This window comes from Oncorhynchus kisutch, linkage group LG11, assembly GCF_002021735.2.
Source record: "Oncorhynchus kisutch isolate 150728-3 linkage group LG11, Okis_V2, whole genome shotgun sequence".
In the NCBI taxonomy this organism is placed as follows: domain Eukaryota; kingdom Metazoa; phylum Chordata; class Actinopteri; order Salmoniformes; family Salmonidae; genus Oncorhynchus; species Oncorhynchus kisutch.
Window position 1 is genome coordinate 51,912,846 of NC_034184.2, and position 21,978 is coordinate 51,934,823.

The 21,978-nt window shown below is 42.3% G+C and overlaps 1 protein-coding gene across 2 annotated transcripts in view; it reads left to right on the forward strand.

The window, feature by feature from the left end:
• Positions 1-21,978, forward strand: part of LOC109899554 (WW domain-containing adapter protein with coiled-coil-like) — a 68,596-nt gene that overhangs the window by 33,586 nt on the left and 13,032 nt on the right. For both annotated transcript variants that reach the window (XM_020494892.2, XM_020494891.2), the window contains exons 7-9: positions 5,213-5,455; positions 18,954-19,076; positions 19,234-19,382. In XM_020494892.2, the coding sequence (XP_020350481.1) occupies positions 5,213-5,455; positions 18,954-19,076; positions 19,234-19,382 (515 nt within the window). The remainder of the gene's footprint in view (positions 1-5,212; positions 5,456-18,953; positions 19,077-19,233; positions 19,383-21,978) is intronic.

Genomic DNA, 21,978 nt, shown 5'->3' on the forward strand with positions numbered 1-21,978 from the left:
GAAATAAGACATTTACAATTGTATTCAGACCCGACCGGGTTTAAGTCCGGGCTCTGGCTCGGCCACTCAAGGACATTCCGAGCCACTCCTGCATTGTCTTGGCTGAGTGCTTAGGGTCATTGCCTGTTTTTTTTTAATGTATTTTTTATTTAACTAGGCAAGTCAATTAAGAACACATTGATTTACAATGATGGCCTACCCCGGCCAAACCCAGACGGCGTTGGGCCAATTGTGCGCCACTCTATGGGACTCCCGATCACGGCCGGTTGTGATACAACCTGGAATAGAACCAGGGTCTGTAGTGACGCCTCTAGCACTGCGATGCAGTGCCTTAGACCGCTGCGCCACTCAGGTGCCTGTTGGTGAACCTTCCACCCAGTCTGAAATCCTGAGAGCTGTGGAGCAGGTTTTCATCAAGGATCTCTCTATACTAGGCTACCTGTGGAGGCAGGTAGTCTAGTGGTTAGAGCGTTGGGCCAGTAACCGAAAGGTTGCTGGATCAAATCGCCGAGCTGATCTCTTCTTCTGCCCCTGAACAAGGCAGTTAACCCACTTGTTCCCCTGTAGGCCGTCGTTGTAAATACCCCAAAAATTCTTAGCTGGAGTGCTTAGTTAAATCAAATCAAATCAAATCAAATTTATTTATATAGCCCTTCGTACATCAGCTGATATCTCAAAGTGCTGTACAGAAACCCAGCCTAAAACCCCAAACAGCAAGCAATGCAGGTGGAGAAGCACGGTGGCTAGGAAAAACTCCCTAGAAAGGCCAATACCTAGGAAGAAACCTAGAGAGGAACCAGGCTATGTGGGGTGGCCAGTCCTCTTCTGGCTGTGCCGGGTGGAGATTATAACAGAACATGGTCAAGATGTTCAATGTTCATAAATGACCAGCATGGTCGAATAATAATAAGGCAGAACAGTTGAAACTAGAGCAGCAGCACAGTCAGGTGGAAGTTGAAACTGGAGCAGCAGCATGGCCAGGTAGACTGGGGACAGCAAGGAGTCATCATGTCAGGTAGTCCTGGGGCATGGTCCTAGGGCTCAGGTCAGTTGAAACTGGAACAGCAGCATGGCCAGGTGGACTGGGGACAGCAAGGAGTCATCATGTCAGGTAGTCCTGGGGCATGGTCCTAGGGCTCAGGTCCTCCGAGAGAGAGAAAGAAAGAGAGAAGGAGAGAATTAGAGAACGCACACTTAGATTCACACAGGACACCGAATAGGACAGGAGAAGTACTCCAGATATAACAAACTGACCCCAGCCCCCCGACACATAAACTACTGCAGCATAAATACTGGAGGCTGAGACAGGAGGGGTCAGGAGACACTGTGGCCCCATCCGAGGACACCCCCGGACAGGGCCAAACAGGAAGGATATAACCCCACCCACTTTGCCAAAGCACAGCCCCCACACCACTAGAGGGATATCTTCAACCACCAACTTACCATCCTGAGACAAGGCTGAGTATAGCCCACAAAGATCTCCGCCACGGCACAACCCAAGGGGGGGGGGGGGGCGCCAACCCAGACAGGATGACCACAACAGTGAATCAAAGGTTTATAAAAAAATAAACTTCCCTTTTCTCTGTTCATCATTGCCTCGATCCTGACTGGTCTCACAGTCCCTTTAGCTAAAAAACATCCCCATAGCATGATTCTGCCACCACCATGCTTCACCGTAGGGATGGTTCCAGGTTTCCTCCAGATATGATGCTTGGCATTCAGGCCAAATTTCTTGGTTTCATCAGACCAGAGAATCTTGTTTCTCATGGTCCTTTTAAGTGCCTTTTGGCAAACTCCAAGGGGGCTGTCATGTGCCTTGAACTGAGGAGTGGCTTCTGTCTGGCATCTCTACCATAAAGACCTGATTTGGTGGAGTGCTGCAGAGATGGTTGTCCTTCTGGAAGGTTCTTCTGTCTCCGCAGAGGAACTCTAGAGCTCTGTCAGTGACCATCAGGTTCTTGGTCACCTCCCTCACCAAGGCCCTTCTCCCCCGATTGCTCAGTTTCGCTGGGAATGCTGCAGAAATGTTTTGATAACTTTCCCCAGATCTGTGCCTCGACACATTCCCATCTCGGAGCTCTACGGACAAATCCTTCGACCTCATGGCTTGGTTTTTGCTCTGACATGCACTGTCAACCTTATATAGATAGGTGTGTGCCTTTCCAAATCATGTCCAATCAATTGACTTGACCACAGGTGGACTCATAGCAAAGGGTCTGAATAAAAAATAAATATTGTGTGTAGATTGAGAAATATTTGAATAAGACTGTAGTAACAAAATGTGGAAAACATCTGAACAGGTGTAAATGTGGCATGACAAGTTCTGTCAGCTGTTATGACCATGTCATAATGTGTTATGACACTGGGTGTCAAATTAAGTGTTACCCAATTGAGCAATAATGACTGTACAAAATACATTGTATGCTCATCTTTATCAAGTGTTAATCATTTCAGACCCTACTATATGAATGTCACTCGCTCGACACACCCACTTGCTGAGTTGTCATTTGAAAATGCGATTCCACTTTTGAGGCATTTTTCACTGGAGCGGACCCTGTCTTTAATAAACGTGTCTGTTGCCCAGACAGAGGCATTATTGTGCACTGCACTTGCCAGTATCACTTGTTTATTAGGCTAAGCTTTTGTCTTGGCCTCTTAACTTCTTTGGGGTACCCCCCCCCCCCCCCCCCCCCCCCTTCTGGGCCTGTAGCTCAGGCCCAGAAGCAAGGATATGCATATTCTTGGTATCATTTGAAAGGAAACACTGAATTTTGTGGAAATGTGAATTGAGTATAGGAGAATATAACACAATAGATCTGGTAGAAGAAAATACAAGGAAATAAACATTTTCAGTTTTTATTGTTGCTGCATCATCTTTCAAACGACCAAGAACAGCCAAACATACCGATAGGATGCTGGGGATGATTTGAATGAAGAAAAGATGGCAACAATAGCTGAGTAACGGTTTAGACAGAACTTCAAAAATGAGCGAGCTACATGACATTGAGCATGAAGTCACCCAAGTGTCCCACACAAATGTAACCAAATGTACCCAAGTGGCCAAATTGGTACAGTGATACATTTTGAAGGAAATAACTATATACATAAATATATATTTTTTTAAATAATGAGGGTAACTATTTACTCGGTCTCGCTTTCTCTTTCAATTTCCTCTATAATTTGGTTTAAATCTGTATACCTAGACTTTGTTTTAGCTTTTCCTGATTTATTTGCCATAATTTAAATATATAAACTTGCTGAAAATTCTATTGACTATGTACTGCTATGCGTAACACTCGTGGCTCCGTCAAGTAGGATTTGCAATGGCGAATTAACCTCTTTTACACGAGTTTACGACAAAGGCTGGTCTTCAAACGTATAACCATTACATATTGCCGTTTACCTAAAATCATTGGCTATCTTCCAAGCTAGATCAATCAATGATAGACCGGTCCTAACATTGGTGCGCAATGAGGTCGTTGATTGGTGTCTTCAAAATGGTTTGTTTCGGTCAATACATCCATGGAAAAGAACAGTCAAGTATGGTTGTGGTAGTAACAACCAGATGATTGAGGATTGAAACCAACACCAACAACTGGATAAACTTATGTTTAGTGTGTGTAATTACCATGAACGCTTCGTCTAAAGTTGAATGAGACGGAAATCACGACGCAAGCGGTTTACAAATGTTTTGTGTTAGGCTATAAAAATGGATGTTATCAAACAAAGCGAACATTCACTGTGTAGTTAGGACACTTGGCATTGCCACCAGAGGAAGATCTTCAAAGGTAAGCAATTTATTTTATTGTTATGACTTTTGTGACGCTAATTAATACTTGGTTGGAAAATGCTAGTAATACTTGTGTGTACGGGGAGCTGTCCTCAGAAAATCGCATGGTTTGCTTTCGCAGTAAAGCCTTTTTGAAATCTGACACAGCGGCTAGATTAATAAGACGTTCATCTTTTAAATTATTTAAGATGCATGTATTTACAAGAATGTTTACTATAACAAATGGTGTATTTAGAATGTTAGCGCTCTGCAGTTTCACCCGGATGTTGGCCCGGTGGGACGTTAACCTCTCTAGGGTAGGTGAGACGCTAAGTTGCATTTAACTTGTTGTGACTCCCATCCCGTGAACGGGATCGTTGTCATCTGACACTAATTAGCATAACGCAACAGACATAAATATTACTAGAAAATATTCCTATTCATGAAAATCGCAAGTGAAATATATTGAAACACAGCCTTAGCCTTTTGTTAATCACCCTGTCATCTCAGATTTTCAAAATATGCTTTACAGCCAAAGCAAGACAAGCATTTGTGTAAGTTTATCGATAGCCTAGCATAGCATTATGTCCAGCTAGCAGCAGGTAACTTGGTCACGGAAATCAGAAAAGCAATCAAATGAAATAGTTTACCTTTGAGCTTCGGATGTTTTCACTCACGAGACTCCCAGTTAGATAGCAAATGATCATTTTTTCCCAAAATATTATTTTTGTAGGCGAAATAGCTCCGTTTTGTTCTTCACGTTTGGCTGAGAAGTCGACCGGAAATTGCGGTCACGACAACGCTGAAAAATATTCCAAATTAGCTCCATAATATCGACAGAAACATGGCAAACGTTGTTTATAATCAATCCTCAAGGTGTTTTTTATCTATTCGATAATATATCCACCGGGACAATTGGTTTTTCAGTAGGAGCGAGAGGAAAAATGGCTACCTCTGTATTTTACGCAAGAATCACTCAGAGCCATCAGGTGCCCACTTGCGCAATGTAGCCGCTTACGCTTATTCTTCAACATAAAGGCACGAAACTACGTCACAATGCTGTAGACACCTTGGGGAATACGTAGAAAAAGTAATCTGGTTGATAGGGACGCATCAGAACGCAGAGCTTCAAAACATGAGTCACTTCCGGATTGGATTTTTCTCAGGCTTTCGCCTGCAACATCAGTTCTGTTATACTCACAGACAATGTTTTTAGAGTTTTGGAAACTTTAGAGTGTTTTCTATCCTAAGCTGTCAATTATATGCATATAATAATACTGCCCCCTAGTCACAGCAGGTTAAATGTTTCCCACGCTGCACCTGCAAAAAAAAATGTGATCAGATGTGTGAATCATAACCGGATGTGCAAATGCTTTTCACATTTCAGATCTGACAAGGCTGCCTCCCTCACTCCTTCCCCTTCCTCCTCTCCTCCCTCCACAGAATCGGCCCAGACGGAGAAGCAGCCAGCATTGGCGTCCTCCTCAGGCTCGGGTCTGAACCCCACATCGGTTACCCCCGGTTCCTCTTCGGCCTCTACAACGGTGCCCGTGTCCCCAGTCCTGCAGTCCCCCGTCCATACCCCTCTGCTCCAGGACCCCTCACTGCTCAGACAGCTCCTCCCAGCACTTCAGACCGCCCTACAGCTTAACAATGCCAGCGTCGACATGGCCAAGATCAACGAGGGTAAGAGAGTCACGTGCGTACACACCATGTCCTCTGAAGAGTCTTACATGTGAGGGTTATGGTGGTAAATGATTTCGCTGCCAGCAAATTATGGGTCAGCGCCATCTGTTTCTTTTAGACCCAGTATTCTCTTACCCTTCTATCCACAACACTGTAATAGCTCAGAAACACAAACACGATAGAGGGTATGCTGAATGCTTCTGAAGCAAATTAAGATTGAAGTGTTTGTTTTGGTCATGATGGTGACTGAGACCAGTCGTCTTTCAACCTTTCTTTTACCTCCCTCTGAGGACACTACACAGGTACTAGGCAGGCACAGTTGAAGTCGGGAAGTTTACATACACCTTTACATTTAAACTCAGTTTTTCCACAATTCCTGGCATTTAATACGAGTAAAAATGTATTGTCTTTAGGTCAGTTAGGATCACCACTTTATTTTAAGAATGTGAAATGTCAGAATAATAGTAGAGAATTATTTATTTCACATTCACAGTGGGTCAGATGTTTTCATACACAACATTTGTATTTGGTAGCATTGCCTTTAAATTTTTAAACGTGGGTCAAACTTTTCGGGGAGCCTTCCACAAGTTTCCCATAATAGATTGGCCCATTCCTCCTGACAGAGCTTATGTAATTGAGTCAGGTTTGTAGGCCTCTTTGCCCGCACACGCTTTTGCAGTTCTGCCCACACATTTTCTATGGGATTGAGGTCAGAGCTTTGTGATGGCCACTCCAATACCTTGACTTTGTTGTCCTTAAGCCATTTTGTCACAACTTTGGAAGTTTGCTGGGGGTCATTGTCCATTTGGAAGACCCATTTGCGACCAAGCTTTGGTCATTATGGCCAAACAGTTCAATTTTTGTTTCATCAGACAAGAGGACATTTCTCCAAAAAGGACGATCTTTGTCTCCATGGGCAGTTGCAAACCGTAGTCTGGCTTTCTTTTGGCGGTTTTGGAGCAGTGGCTTCTTCCTTGCTTTGCGGCCTTTCAGGTTATGTCGATATTGGACTCATTTTACTGTGGATATAGATACCTGTTACCTGTACCTGTTTCACAAGGTCTTTTGCTTTTGTTCTGGGATTGATTTGCACTTTTCGCACCAACGTACGTTCACCACAAGGAGACCGAATGAGTCTCCTTCCTCAGCAGTATGACGGCTGTGTGCTCCCATGGTGTTTATACTTGTTTACTATTGTTTGTACAGATGAACGTGGTACCTTCAGGCGTTTGGAAATTGCTCCCAAGGATGAACCACACTTCTTTTCACACAACTTTTTGTCTGAGGTCTTGGGTGATTTTCTTTTGATTTCTTTTGATTTTCCCACTGAGTTTGAAGGTAGGCCTTGAAATACATCCACAGGTACACCTCCAATTGACTCAAATGATGTCAATTAGCCTATCAGAAGCTTCCAAAGCCATGACATAATTTGGGGAATTTTCCAAGCTGTTTAAAGGCACAGTCAACTTAGTGTATGTAAACTTCTGACCCACTGGAATTGTGATACAGTGAATTATAAGTTAAATAATCTCTGTAAACAATTGTTTTAAAAATGACTTGTCATACACAAAGTAGATGTCCTAACTGACTTGCCACAAGAAATTTGTGGAGTGGTTGAAAAATGAGTTTTAGTGACTCCATCCTAAGTGTATGTAAACTTCCGACTTCAATTGTATGTACACTTGACTAACAGGTTACCTGTGTATGCATACACCCACAGGTTGTCCAACCTAGGAGTGAGCTGCCTTTTCTTCTGAGGTCTTCCATATTGGTAGTGGTGCCTGACTGTGTGGTAATGTTGTCATGATACCAGAATTTTGATTTCGATACCAATTTTAGTATCATGATACTCGATATCAAGGCATATTAGCCAGTCACAGAATGGCACTTGATTCTGACAGATCAACTCAGCTACTTCTTCAGTCGTTTGGTGTCTTGAGTTCAATATCATTACATTTGCATTTAAAACACACATATATATACAGTGGGCCAAAAAAGTATTTAGTCAGCCACCAATTGTGCAAGTTCTCCCACTTAAAAAGATGAGAGGCCTGTAATTTTCATCATACGTACACTTCAACTATGACAGACAAAATGAGAAAAAAATCCAGAAAATCACATTGTAGGATTTTCAATTTTCAAACTCCACTATGGCCAAGACCAAAGAGCTGTCAAAGGACACCAGAAACAAAATTGTAGACCTGCACCAGGCTGGGAAGACTGAATCTGTAATAGGTAAGCAGCTTGATTTGAAGAAATCAACTGTGGGAGCAATTATTAGGAAATGGAAGACATACAAGACCACTGATAATCTCCCTAGATCTGGGGCTCCACGCAAGATCTCACCCCGTGGGTTGAAAATAATCACAAGAAAGGAGAGCAAAAATCCCAGAACCACATGGGGGGGCCTATTGAATGACCTGCAGAGAGCTGGGACCAAAGTAACAAAGCCTATCATCAGTAACACACTACGTCGCCAGGGACTCAAATCCTGCACTGCCAGACGTGTCCCCCTGCTTAAGCCAGAAAATGTCCAGGCCCGTCTGAAGTTTGCTAGAGAGCATTTGGATGATCCAGAAGAAGATTGGGAGAATGTCATATGCTCAGATGAAACCAAAATATAACTTTTTGGTAAAAACTCAACTCGTCATGTTTGGAGGACAAAGAATGCTGAGTTGATTCCAAAGAACATGAAACGTGGCTGGGTCTTTCAGCATGACAATGATCCCAAACACACCGCCCGGGCAACGAAGGAGTGGCTTTGTAAGAAGCATTTCAAGGTCCTGGAGTGGCCTAGCCAGTCTCCAGATCTCAACCCCATAGAAAATCTTTGGGAGGGAGTTGAAAGTCCGTGTTGCCCAGCAACAGCCCCAAAACATCACTGCTCTAGAGGAGATCTGCATGGATGAATGGGCCAAAATACCAGCAACAGTGTGTGAGAACCTTGTGAAGACTTACAGAAAACGTTTGACCTCTGTCATTGCCAACAAAGGGTATATAACAAAGTTTTCAGAAACTTTTGTTATTGACCAAATACTTATTTTCCACCATAATTTGCAAATAAATTCATTAAAAATCCTACAATGTGATTTTCTAGATTTTTGTTCTTCTAATTTTGTCTGTCATAGTTGAAGTGTACCCATGATGAAAATTACTGGCCTCATCTTTTTAAGTGGGAGAACTTGCACAATTGGTGGCTTTCTTTCTTGCCCCACTGTATATATATAATGAGTGACAGCCATGTCTGCATTAAAGGAAATGGTCACCCATTTTGAGTGTTATTGTTTTGATTTGTCTTGATTTTCTGGGTCATTTCATGTTTTCACGTGAATCTGAGTTATTGGCGTTCAAGCTGGCTGACATCCGGCCTGGCCTGTATGACTTAGAACTGTGGTAAAGTTGCTCTCAGTACACTGGAATTTTAATAGGAATACGACTTTTAGATATCATACATGTCAGATTTCAATGCTGGATGATGTCACAACTCCAGGATGTCTGATCTCGAAAGCCATTGATCATATTTTGCGTCAGTGTAACGCCTGACCCAGCACTGTCGACCAATCACGTTCACGTTGTCATGCAGCGTCACACAGTTGCTAAGCTACTCGTCACGCGATCCCTTCTCAAAGTCGGTTTATATGTTGAAACGTGCCTGTTTTCCTCAATAGTACGTATTGTCAAGATTCCAAAGCTATACAATATTACAGGTAAGCAAGTTAATTCTCACATCTCTGAAAATATTTGTTGAATTTTGTGCTAATGTTGGGTTTTTGAGATAATGCTCAATAGACTCCCATTCACTCAGAATCGCCCAGATTGCACCGTGCGTCCCATTGAAGTAGCACGGGCAATGTTTCCCATCTCAACGGTGAAAGAGACGTTCATTTGTCTCCCTGATTTGCACACCTCTTTTTTGAGGTCTCAATGTTTTTCTGCAGATATACTGCATCATTCTCTAAAGAGGGTGAATACTCACTGCAGAAACAATAAGTAGTGGGGAGAGCGCGTCAGTTTGGTCCACACTGATTTTTAAAGTGTGCAAAAAAAACAAGTACATTTTTTGCAGACATCTAATAATTTGGCAATGTAAAAATGTATTTGAATGCTCATTCGACGATCTGACACAATGTGTCTTTCCCTCTCTTGGTGTAGTTTGTCATGTTTACAAAAGATAGCAGATGCTCTTATCCAGAGTGACTTCCTCAAGGGCTCATCTTCAAATTTTTCTCCCAGTCGGCTCGGATTCAAAACCGCAGTAACCTTTCAGTTACTGGCCCAAAGCTCTTAACCGCAAGGCTACCTGCCGCCCTGTGTTCTAATGCTACTATTAGTCAGGGTCTGGTTGGTTGGAGGCTGACCCTGTCTGGAGTGTCATGCCTGGTGCTTAAGTGCTCCAGAGCAAATGTGCTCAGCGGGGGCCCTCTGTCACACAGACCGGGGCTCTGCAGCAGCCCAATCCTGCTTCAATATGCACCGATGACTGGCCATGCAGAAAAGAACTGGCTGTCTGGGGTGAGCGTGTCATCCTCTCTGACTGCTTTATGATCCCTGAGCATGGCCCAGAATGCAATATCTTTACTTGAAGCCAACATAAGATACTCAAAGCCATCGTAATGCTTTTATTACTTGTTTTCAAGCATGTGTGCCTTCAGGTTTCAAATTGTATTCTGTGCCGTGACCATTTCAGATTTGTTAGAAACAATGCATAACTATGAGATGCTATTTACGTTTTGAGGTCCACTCTCTAACAAAAAATAAACACGTAAAATCGCATATTGATGTAGTGTTGCACGGTATACTGCAATTTTAGTATGTTTCTATACTAAGAACATAAAACTTTCTGTACTTCTGTCATGTTTCACGTCGTCTACTAATTGAGAGGTCGTCTGTCTATCAGCGCAGCCGATGTCCCCTTATAGTGCGAGTGCACCGTGCATGCTACACTTATTCATTGCTAGCTCTAACCTGTCCTGAGGAACCACTTTACTCACTGGGAGTCTAGGCTGTATCATGTTATCTCCCCACTCATGCTGCACAGAAGTTAACACACTTGAATAATGCAACACAGGATGTAGAAATGTTGCAACTGTTATTTATTGTTCGCAAAACAGTCCATTACAGGCTAGAACACAATGCAAGAAGATACCAGTAGCTTCCAGCTTTGTAGGCTAATTTTTCTTGCTAACTTACAGCTGAAGCCAACATCCATTCACTCCCCTAGTACATTGATGATATGCGAACCATAATGCAAAAAATGCAGATTTTCAGTCACTGCCAAAAATGTTATTAGTTCACTTTGTCTCTCTTGCCTCACATCTGTGCGGTCTCTCTGGGGGGGGTCCATTAGGTTGAGTCATTAGGTCTTAAACAGACAGCATACTCTGTTATAAAAAAGATTGCTTCTTCTATGCATGTTAAGTACAATAAAATAAGTCCCAAATGGAAGGCAAATAGATGTAGCCCCATGAAATCCGCCAATACAAGCTCAATAATTCAATGTATGCCCATACTCCACTTGATGGAATTAAGTCTGTATTGTGAATTGGTCTTGGCGACATCTTGATTTACCAAGTTTATCAACAGATTTACCATTCAAATACATTATTACCGTTATGTAGTTTGGTAAAAGCAAATTGATTCATTAATGCATACATAGCATTCTCTGAAAAATTGACAAAACATTTTAAAATATAATGATATTGAACTCAAAAGATCTGCCTGGATCAAGTGCCATTCTGTAACTTTGGCTAATATACCTTTTTAATCCAATGATATCGTGATACTAAACCTGGTATGGCTATCGGAGTCAAAATTATGGTATCGTGACAACAATAGTGAGGTACAAAGTAGAGGTCTGCCGATTATGATTTTTCAATGCCGATTGTTGGAGGACCAAAAAAGCCGATGCCGATTTGAAAAGAAAATAAATAAAATGTACTTTTTTTTTATACAAGTTTTACAATTATTTATTTGTAATAATGTCAATAACAATACTGAATGAACACTTATTTTAACTTAATATAATACATCAAATAAATTAAACATTTTCAATTTGGTTTAAATAATGCAAAAACAAAGTGTTGGACAAGTAAAAGTGCAATATGTGCCATGTAAAAAAGCTAACTTAAGTTCCTTGCTCAGAACATGAGAACATATGAAAGTTGGTGGTTCCTTTTAACATGAGACTTCACTATTCCAAGGTAATAACTACAACCTAAAACCTCTTATAGGAATTATAGGACTATTTCTCTCTATACAATTTGTATTTCATATACCTTTGGCAATACTAAAGTGCCTATAAGAACATTGAATAGTCAGTGGAATAGTATAGCTTCCGTCCCTCTCCTCGCCCCTACCTGGGCTCGAACCAGGAACACATCGACAACAGCCACACTCGAAGCAGCGTTACCCATCGCTCCACAAAAGCCGCGGCTTTTATTCCAAGGGGAATAACTACTCCAAGTCTGAGCGAGTGACGTTTAAAACGCTATTAGCGCACACCCCACTTACTAGCTAGCCATTTAACTCATCTGGTAGGCTTGTGTCACTGGGCAGCTCTCGGCTGTACTTCCCTTTGTAGTCTAATAGTTTGCCAGCCCTGCCACATCCGACGAGCTTCGGAGCTGGTGTAGTACGATTCGATCTTAGTCCTTTATTGACACTTTGCTTGTTTCATGGTTCGTCGGAGGGCATAGCGGGATTTCTTATAAGCTTCCGGGTTAGAGTCCCGCTCCTTGAAAGTGAAAGCTCTACCCTTTAGCTCAGTGCGAATGTTGCCTGTAATCATGGCTTCTGGTTGGGGTATGTACGTACAGTCACTGTGGGGACGACGTCATCGATGCACTTATTGATGAAGCCAATGACTGTGGTGCACTTCTTAATGCCATCGAAAGAGTCCCAGAGCATATTCCAGTCTGCACGCAAAACAGTCCTGTAGTTTAACATCGGCTTCATCTGACCACTTTTTTAAAAATAAACGGAGTCACTGGTGCTTCCAGCTTTCATTTTTGCGTGTAAGCAGGAATCAGGAGGATAGAGTTATGGTCAGATTTGCCGAATGAAGGGTCGAGGAAGAGCTCCGTGTGTGGAGTAAAGGTGCTCTAGATTTTATTTTTTTCCCCCCTCTAGTTTGCTCATTTAACATGCTGATAGAAATTCAGTAAAACTGATTTAATTTTCCCTACATTAAAGTTACCGGCCACTGGGAGAGCATTTTCCTGTTTGCTTATGGGGGAATACAGCTCATTGAGTGCGGTTTTTGTTCCAACCTTGCTCTGTAGTGGTATGTAGACAGCTACGAAAAATACAAACTCTAGCTAGATAGTGTGGTCTTCAGCTTATCAGGAGATACTCGACCTCAGGCGAGCCAAACTTTGACTTCCTTAGATATCGCACACCAGCTGTTTACATAAATGCATATGCCCCTGCCTCTTGTCTTACCAGAGGCTGGTGTTCTATTTTGCTGATAGTCTATAACCTTCCAGCTGTACAGCCACTACACGGTAAGATATTACCGTTTTCAATGTCCCGTTGGTAGGATATACGTGCTTTCAGTTCGTCCCATTTCTTTTCCAGTGATTGCTTCAATCTCCGTTTCCTTCTCCAGCGAATCACGGGGATTTGGGCCTGGTCATGTGTCTGTGGGATATCCTTCATGTCCGACTCATTGAGTGTAACTCCTCGTCCAATTTGAGGTGAATAATCCCAGTTCTGATGTCCAGAAGCTCTTTTTGGTTATAAGAGGTAGCAGTAACATTATGTACAAAACAAGTTATGAACAACACGAAAAACCAAGAAATAGCATGATTGGTTGAGAGCCGGTAAGACGTCAGCCCTTACACTCCGGCGCATTTGTCCTGCGTGTTATAGAGTTGGGTGATGTCAACCTTTGTCCTGTCGTGATTGTGTACTCTTAAAAGATTGTGATAGTGCGCCATATCATATATTGGCCAACCCCCTAAAAATTACATCCTTAAAAAAAATACAAAATAAGACACTGCTAAAACCACCATTGGGCTATAGGGCTAAATCGCATGCAACAAATCAAATTTTATTTGTCACATACACATCTTTAGCAGATGTTGCGCATGTAAAGAAATGCTTATGTTTCTAGCTCCAACATTGCAGGAATTTCTAACAATACACACAATCTAAAGGAATGGAATTAAGAATATATAAATATTTAGACGAACAATGTCAGAGCGACTGACTTGCCTAGTTAAATAAAGGTTAAATATAAATAAACTTGAATATGAGATGAATAATGTAAAATACTTTAACATTTTTAAAGTGGCCAGTAATTTCAAGTCTATGTATATATGCAGCATTCTATGTGCTAGTGATGGCAATTTAACAGTCTGATGGCCTTGAGATGGCTATTTCTCAGTATCTCGGTCCCAGCTTTGAAGCACCTGTACTGACCTCGCCTTCTGGATGATAGCGGGGTGAACAGGCAGTGGCTCGGTTGGTTGTCCTTGATCTTTTTGACCTTCCTGTGATATCAGGTGCTGTAGATGTCCTGGAGGGCAGGTAGTTTGCCCCCGTGATGCGTTTGGCAGACCGCACCACCCTCTGGAGAGCTCTACGGTTGCGGCCGTTGCAGTTGCCGTACCAGGCGGTGATACAGCCCAACAGGACACTCTCAATTGTGCATCTATAAAAGTTTGTGGGTTTTAGGTGACAAGCTACATTTCTTCAGCCTTCACAACACTGTCTGTGTGGGTGGACCATTTCAGTTTGTCAGTGATGTGTATGCCGAGAAACTTGAAGCATTCCGCCGTCTCCACCGTGGTCCCATCGATGCGGATGCTCCCTCTGCTGTTTCCTCCTTTGTTTTGTTAACGTTGGGTGAGATGTTATTTTCCTGGCACCACAATCCGAGCCCTCACCTCCTCCCTGTAGGCTGTCTTATCATTGTTGATAATCAGGCCTACTACTGTTGTCGTCTGCCAACTTGATGATTAAGTTGGAGGCATGCATGGCCACACAGTCATGGGTGAACAGGGAGTACAGGAGGGGGCTGAGCACGCATCCTTGTGGGCCCACAGTGTTGAGGATCAGCCTCTTGAAACTAGGGGGCACTATTTTATGTTTGGAAAAATAACGTTCCCAAGGTAAACGGCCTATTTCTCAGGACCAGATGCTAGAATATGCGTATAATTGACAGATTAGGATAGAAAACACTAAAGTTTCCAAAACTGTAAAAATATTGTCTGAGTATAACAGAACTGATATTGCAGGCGAAAGCCTGAGAAAAATCCAATCAGGAAGTGACTCTTATTTTGAAACCCCTGTGTCCCTATGCATCCCTATTGCCCATTGAAAGGGATATCAACCAGATTCCTTTTTCTATGGCTTCCCTAAGGTGTCAACAGCTTTTAGACATAGTTTCAGGCTTTTATTTTGAAGAATGAGTGTGAACGACCACATTGCGTAAGTGGACAGGTGGGGGCTCTCAGGGTGATTTGTGCGCAAAAGGGAGAGGCAACCATTGTTTCTCCCGGTCCTAGTGAAAAGCCAACTGTCCCGGTTGATATATTATCGAATAGATATTTGAAAAACACCCTGAGGATTGATTATAAAAAACTTTTGACATGTTTCTGTTGACATTATGAATATAATTTGGAATTTTTGTCTGCGTTGTCGTGACCGCTCTTTTCCGGTGGACTCCTGGGCATAAACGCACCAAACTAACAGAGGTATTTGGATAAAAAAAATATATCTTTATGGAACAAAAGGAACATTTGTTGTCTGACTGGGAGTCTCGTGAGTGAAAACATCCAAAGATCATCAAAGGTAAACTATTAATTTGATTGCTTTTCTGGTTTTCGTGACCAAGTTACCTGATGCTAGGTGTACTTATTGTTTTGTCGAGCGATCGATAAACTTACACAAACGCTTTTATTGCTTTCGCTGTAAATGGATGGGTGGTTCTAAGAGGTTCACCAGGGGGTGGCCCGTCAGGAAGTCCAGGACCCAGTTGCCCAGGACGGGTTTCGGACTCAGGGCCTCGAGCTAAATTATGAGCTTTGAGGGTACTATGGTGTTGACTGCTATAGTCAATGAACAGCATTCTTACATAGGTAATCCTGTTGTTCAGATGGGATAGGGCAGAGCAATGGCATCGTCTTTGGTTCTGTTGGGGCAGATCCTTGACTACTCTCGCAAAGCACTCAGAAGTGCTACAGGGCGATAGTCATTTAGTTAAATTACCGTTGCTTTGTTACAGGAACAATGGTGTACATCTTGAAGCATGTGGGGACAACCGACTGGGATAGGGAGAGTTAGAATATGTCCGTAAACACTCCAGCCAGCTGGTCTGCACATGTTCTGAGGACGTGGCTAGGGAAGCCGTCTGGGCCGACAGCCCTGCGAGGGTTAACACGCTTAAATGTCTTACTCTCGTTGACCACAGAGAAGGAGAGCGCACATTCCTTTGTTGCGGGCCGCGTTGGTGGCAGTATTATCCTCAAAGCGGGCGAAGGTGTTTAGTTTGTCCGAAAGCAAGAAGTCTGTGTCTCCGACGTGGCTGGTTTTCCCTTTAGTCCATTGTCTCTAGACCCTGCCACTTCACTTTCTCTTTACTGACGATTTACCTGTTTGATTGCATTACGGAGGGAATAACTACGCTGTTTGTATTCGGCCATATTCCCAGTCACTGCATGGTTAAATGCGGTGTTTTGCACTTTCAGTTTCAGATACGAACAAAGCATCCGGTTCGGGAAAGTCTTATTGCTGGTAATGCTGTTGAGTTACCGCCGCTCTGATTTCCTGGGCAAATAATGTAAATACGGCTAAGTTTCTTAAGAGCTTGAAGCACGGCAGCCCTATACATTGGCGCTATTATTGCATCAAGTGGATGAATCATTACAAAAATATAAGTGTGGGACAATCCTTTCTATTATTACTTTCTGGTAGAGTTTTAGTATGGAACAGGTGTGTGATGGAACCAAGTGACAGTCGGCTGATTAGGAGCGGGCTAAAGCTGGCGTCATGGACAAAAACCTATATCGTAATTGATAAATTGCAATCTATTTTTTGGGTTGAAGTGCACAGTTACTCTAGCCTGGCTGACTTGCGCCGCACGTGACTACACAGCGAGCTGCAATGATGTAAAGGCTGGTGTTAGCAAGACTACAGGTACTCTCCATTATTTGGTTACCAGGTGATCCATCATATGATATATACGATTGATATAACGCTGCTACAGACAGAGCCCTGTATTTTAAACATTCATTTAGTTATGCATTGATTTCTTAATTCTGATTTTGAATGTAATAATATTTCGAACCAAGTTCAAGTCTGTCACTATATTGGTGTTTGGTAATTGCAGCATATTATTTGCCCCAAATACAATCAAAATGTAGGCCTGTAACTTTTTGCTCGGTTTTATTCAACTTGATGACAATGCATACCGATCGCGTGGCGAAGTCGATGGCCAAAACACAGCAACCGCGTTCATCCATTTTGGTTGGTGGCTTTAAACGTTATGTTTGATGCTTTATGTTTGATGCTTCCCAGGCTTCTAACGAGTCTTGCAGCCCCTGGCCTGGGCTATTATCTCCCCAGTGTGGTAGTCTGCAAGCACCAGCTGCGCAGCTTCTAATCGGCATCGATGTAGTGCAGTGTCAATTACATGTAGGGCTCCAGTTGTTGTCACGAAATAGTACACCGCTTTCAGCTCCGATGTTATTTTGGCATGACATTTCTTGTACGTGGCATTTTGTATTTCTTGTCCAGAGTGTGAACCATCTTCTTGAACCCGCTGATCAATTGTTTAAATTGGGGCCATGTCATTTGCAATGTGGTACGTTATGGCATCTGTTATTTCATTCATTCCTTCAGTCAGAATGTATTCAAATCAAATTATCAATTGTTATCAGTCACATATATTTAGCAGATGTTATTGCGGGTGACGCTAAATGCTTGTGTTGCATAGGGAGTTGTGTGTGTGTGTGTGTCTGCAAGCAAACGATTCCATAATGGATTGTTGCCTGGGCTTTGCTCCTGTCATGTTGCTTGTTGGCCTCTGCCTCATTTTTCTTCGTCATGCTGTATTACATGCCTGTGTTTCAAATGGTAGGTTAAGATGCTTGTGTTTCCTGGATTGGTTGCTATAGTTTTGCGACAGTACAAGCACACTGCCTCACGCTGCTCAATGTCACTAGGTTTAAAACCAAAGTAAGTCCCAACAACGAACACTGCATCCTTCTTTGACAGTATTTGTTCTTGGATTTCTCGGACTGCATGTTCATCATTGCTCTTCATTTTCCCCCGCTAATGAAGTTTACATACACTATACACGTAACATCACTTCAGAACTGCCAACAGGTGTGGGAACATGGAATAGAACACAGCTCTGGTTGGCTGCTGTAGTCTTAGTTCAAATGAAACGACATGAAGGAATATTGTGTAATCATCGAAAAATACCGACATGCAAAATTGCTTCAGTATGACTCAGAAATGTCTGTAATTTTCGGTTTATCGTCCCAGTGAGTTACATAATAAATCATGGGTTGGATGGAAGCATAGTCTACAGTCTAAAGAACTGGATACTAATTGCTTTGCCTCGTTTCTCTAAGTCTATTGTTTGTTCCAGTTCTCATAAAGCTGTGATTGAGAATAGCCTAGGCCTATAGCCTCTGACTTTCAAAAAGAACAAGACTGAAAGTGGCAACTTTAGGACAACAGTACCTTCAAGAGCTATTAGGGAAATAGTTTGTCGTAAAGCTTCTATGATAGGCTATATTGGACATTCGGTTTTTAACCATGCATGCCTGTGTTTCATGCAAAGAACGATGAAAGCGTAGTAGCCCAAAGTCATATTCATATTGAATGGAGAGAATTTGTATTTTTTATACACCTCTAGACACTATAGTGGAGTGTCCAATTTATAAAAATAAAAAAATTAAGTGAATAGTTTTTGGCTATAAAGCCCATGCATATGACAGAGCGAGGAAAAAGGGAAACAATATTTTCTGACTGGACATTTTGCACTGCCTTGGTGAAATTCACCGCTCTGTCTAGCCTAGATTCCTCTCTTGTGTTCTGCTCTATTGAAACAGATTGTACCAAATAGAAATAGGCAGTTTACTCAATGTCACTTGGGCGCTAGCCGACTCAGTTCTGCGGCCTTATGCGCGGCACCAGTGAAGTTCAAATAATGGTAAACCATTGTCTGTCACATCACGATATCATCACCATCGACGATGGCTGTCAATCATCAACGCCAGCCGATACTATGGTAATATTGCCCAATCCATCCTGATTCAGTTTGCTCCTACGTCAAAATACATTTTTACTAGCTAGAGTAGTTAGTCATAGAATTTAATTTGCTCCATTGTTTACATTTTGTTTGGTTGCGCACTTAGTGTGGCTGATCTGATGGCTCTAAAACAGGGGTGATGTTAGGGTTCATCTTATGTTATGGTTTTAGATAAAAGCCCATATTTCTAAGCTTTCCTCACTATTTTTTTTTTTTTTCCCCTTCTCTTTCCAGTCCTCAAAGCTGCTGTCACTCAAGCGTCGTTACAGTCGTTGCTTCATAAGATCCTCACAGCCGGCCCGTCAGCCTTCAACATCACTACTCTGCTCTCCCAAGCAGCCCAGCTCTCCAACCAAGGTAGGCCTTCAGCCACCCTGTTGTTTTATCTGGCTTCCTTGTTTGTTTTTAGATCCACAATGGCAACCTTCCTATTCCAACTTGCCACTGTTGATTTTTAAAGTATCTAAACCAGATAGATGTCTAATAATTCTCCACCCTCTGTTACCCCCAACAGCCCAGCAGTCGAACCAGTCCCCCATGTCGTTGACGTCAGACGCCTCCTCTCCCCGCTCCTACGTGTCTCCCAGGATCAGCACGCCGCAGAACAACGCTGGTCACCACAAAGCCCTGCTCAGCACGCCCCCTGTAGCCTCACAGAACAAGGTACTGTCTACTACTACCACTCACTCTGGTAGGCCATGTCTATTTGGCTGCTTTTAGACATGCAGCCCAATTCTAATATTTTTTTCACTAATTGTTCTTTTGACTAATCGTATCAGCTCTGAAAAGGATCTGATGTGATTGGTCAAAAGACCAAGTAGTGAAAAAAAAGCCTTGCCAGTCTAATATACTAACTACTGCCTGCCTAGCAGCCTACTGCCTGCCTAGCAGCCTACTTCCTACCTAGAACCTCTGTCTAAAGTAGGCAAAGCCATGTCTACCTCACTCTGCCTGCAGAGCAACTCTGTTCAATCCATGTGTCGCATTACAAGTATTGGCTGTCTTGTTCTGTATGTAATGTAAATGAGTGAAGGGAATGGTAGTATTTGTGTTGGCTTTATAACCTAGCTGGTCTGGGCCTAGGAGTATTTTCTGTTGGTGTTTCACAGCATCACAAACTGGCCTAAATCATACCCAGGTTCAGTGTTTAAGGAGTTCCATACCAGGTTTAGTATTACGACTCGTTCTGTCTCCTGCAGATTAACGTGCGAAAAGTGCATATCATTCCCAGAACAACAGCAAAGGACCTTGTGAAGATGCTGGAGGAAACAGGTACAGCGGTATCTATATCCACAGTAAAACGAGTCCAATATCGACATAACCTGAAAGGCCGCAAAGCAAGGAAGAAGCCACTGCTCCAAAACCGCCATTAAAAAAAGCCAGACTACGGTTTGCAACTGCACATGGACTAAGAAAGTACTTTTTGGAGAAATGTCCTTTGGTCTGATGAAACAAAAATAGAACCGTTTGGCTATAATGACCATTGTTATGTTTGGAGGAAAAAGGGGGAGGCTTGCAAGCCGAAGAACACCATCCCAATCGTGAAGCACGGGGGTGGCAGCATCATGTTGTGAGGGTGCTTTGCTACAGGAGGGACTGGTGCACTTCACAAAATAGATGGCATCATGAGGCAGAAAAATTATGTGGATATATTAAAGCAACATCTCATCAGTCAGAAAGTTTTCTTTCGGATCAGTAGGACGCTAGCGTCCCGCCTCAACATCCGGTGAAATTGCAGCACGCCAAATTCAATACTATAAATATTTAACTTTCATAAAATCACAAGTGATATACATCAAAATAAAGCTTTACTTGTTGTAAAGCCAGCCGCCGAGTCAGATTTCAAAGGCTTTACGGCGAAAGCAAGCCATGCGTTTATCTGAGGACAGCGCCCCGCATACCAACACATGAAAAACATATTTCAACCAGGCAGGTGCGACACAAAAGTCAGAAATACCGATAATTCATGCCTTTAAAGATCTTCTGTTGGCACTACAAAATGTCCCAGAAACATCACAAATGGTCCTTTTGGTCGATAAATTCCTTCTTTATATCCCCAAAATGTCCATTTATTTGGCGCGATTGTTTCTGAAATACACCGGTTCCAACTCGCCCAACATGACTACAAAGTATCTAATAAGTTACCTGTAAACAAACATTTCAAACAACTTTCCTAATCTAATCTTAAATTTGATCGATTATTTATGTTTTAGGATATCTAAGATTGAATATACGGTGTTCAATAGTAGATTAAAAAAACAACACGGAACGAGCTCCAGTTCACGCGCGTCACACAGGAAAGTCAACTTGGCTTGACACTCACAATGAACAGCCCTACTTCATTTCTCAAAAGAAAAACATCAACCAATTTCTCAAGACTGATGACATCTAGTGGAAGCCATAGGAACTGCAACCAGGTTCCTCACAGGTTTCCTATAGAAAACCAATTGAAAACAGTGACAACGACAACAAAAATTCCTGGATGGTTTGTCCTCTCAAATACGTTCTGTTACACTCGCAGAAAACACTACGTTTCTAAAACTTTAAATTATGTCTATCTAAATCTTCCAATTATATGCATATCCTAGCTTCTGGGCCTGAGAAACCGGCAGTTTACTTTGGGCATGCTTTTCTTCCGGACGTGAAAATTCTGCCCCCTATCCCAATGAAGTTAAAGCTTGGTCGCAAATGGGGCTTCCAAATGGAATACGACCCCAAGCATACTTCCAAAGTTGTGACAAAATGGCTTAAGGACAACACAGTCAAGGTATTTGAGTGGCCACCACAGAGACCCACAGAGACTTCAAACCTATAGAAAACGTGTATGCAGAAAAAGTGTGCGAGCAAGGAGGCCTACAAACCTGACTCCGTTACACCAGCTCTGTCAGGAGGAAATGGCTAAAATGTACCCAATTTATTGTGGGAAGCTTGTGGAAGGCCACCTGAAACGTTTGACCCAAGTTAAACAATTTAAAGGCAATACTACCAAATACCAATTGAGTGTGTAAGACTTCTGACCCACTGGGAATGTGATGAAAGAAATAAAAGCTGAAATAAGTCATTATATTATTCTGGCATTTCACATTCTTAAAATAAAGTGTTCTTAACTGTCCTAAGACAGATTTTTTTTTACTAGGATTTAATGTCAGGGATGGTAAAAAACAACAACAAAAACAGTTTAAATGTATTTGGCTAAGGTGTATGTAAACTCCCGACTTCAACTATTTACTAAATCAAATTAAAATAACACATTAATGAG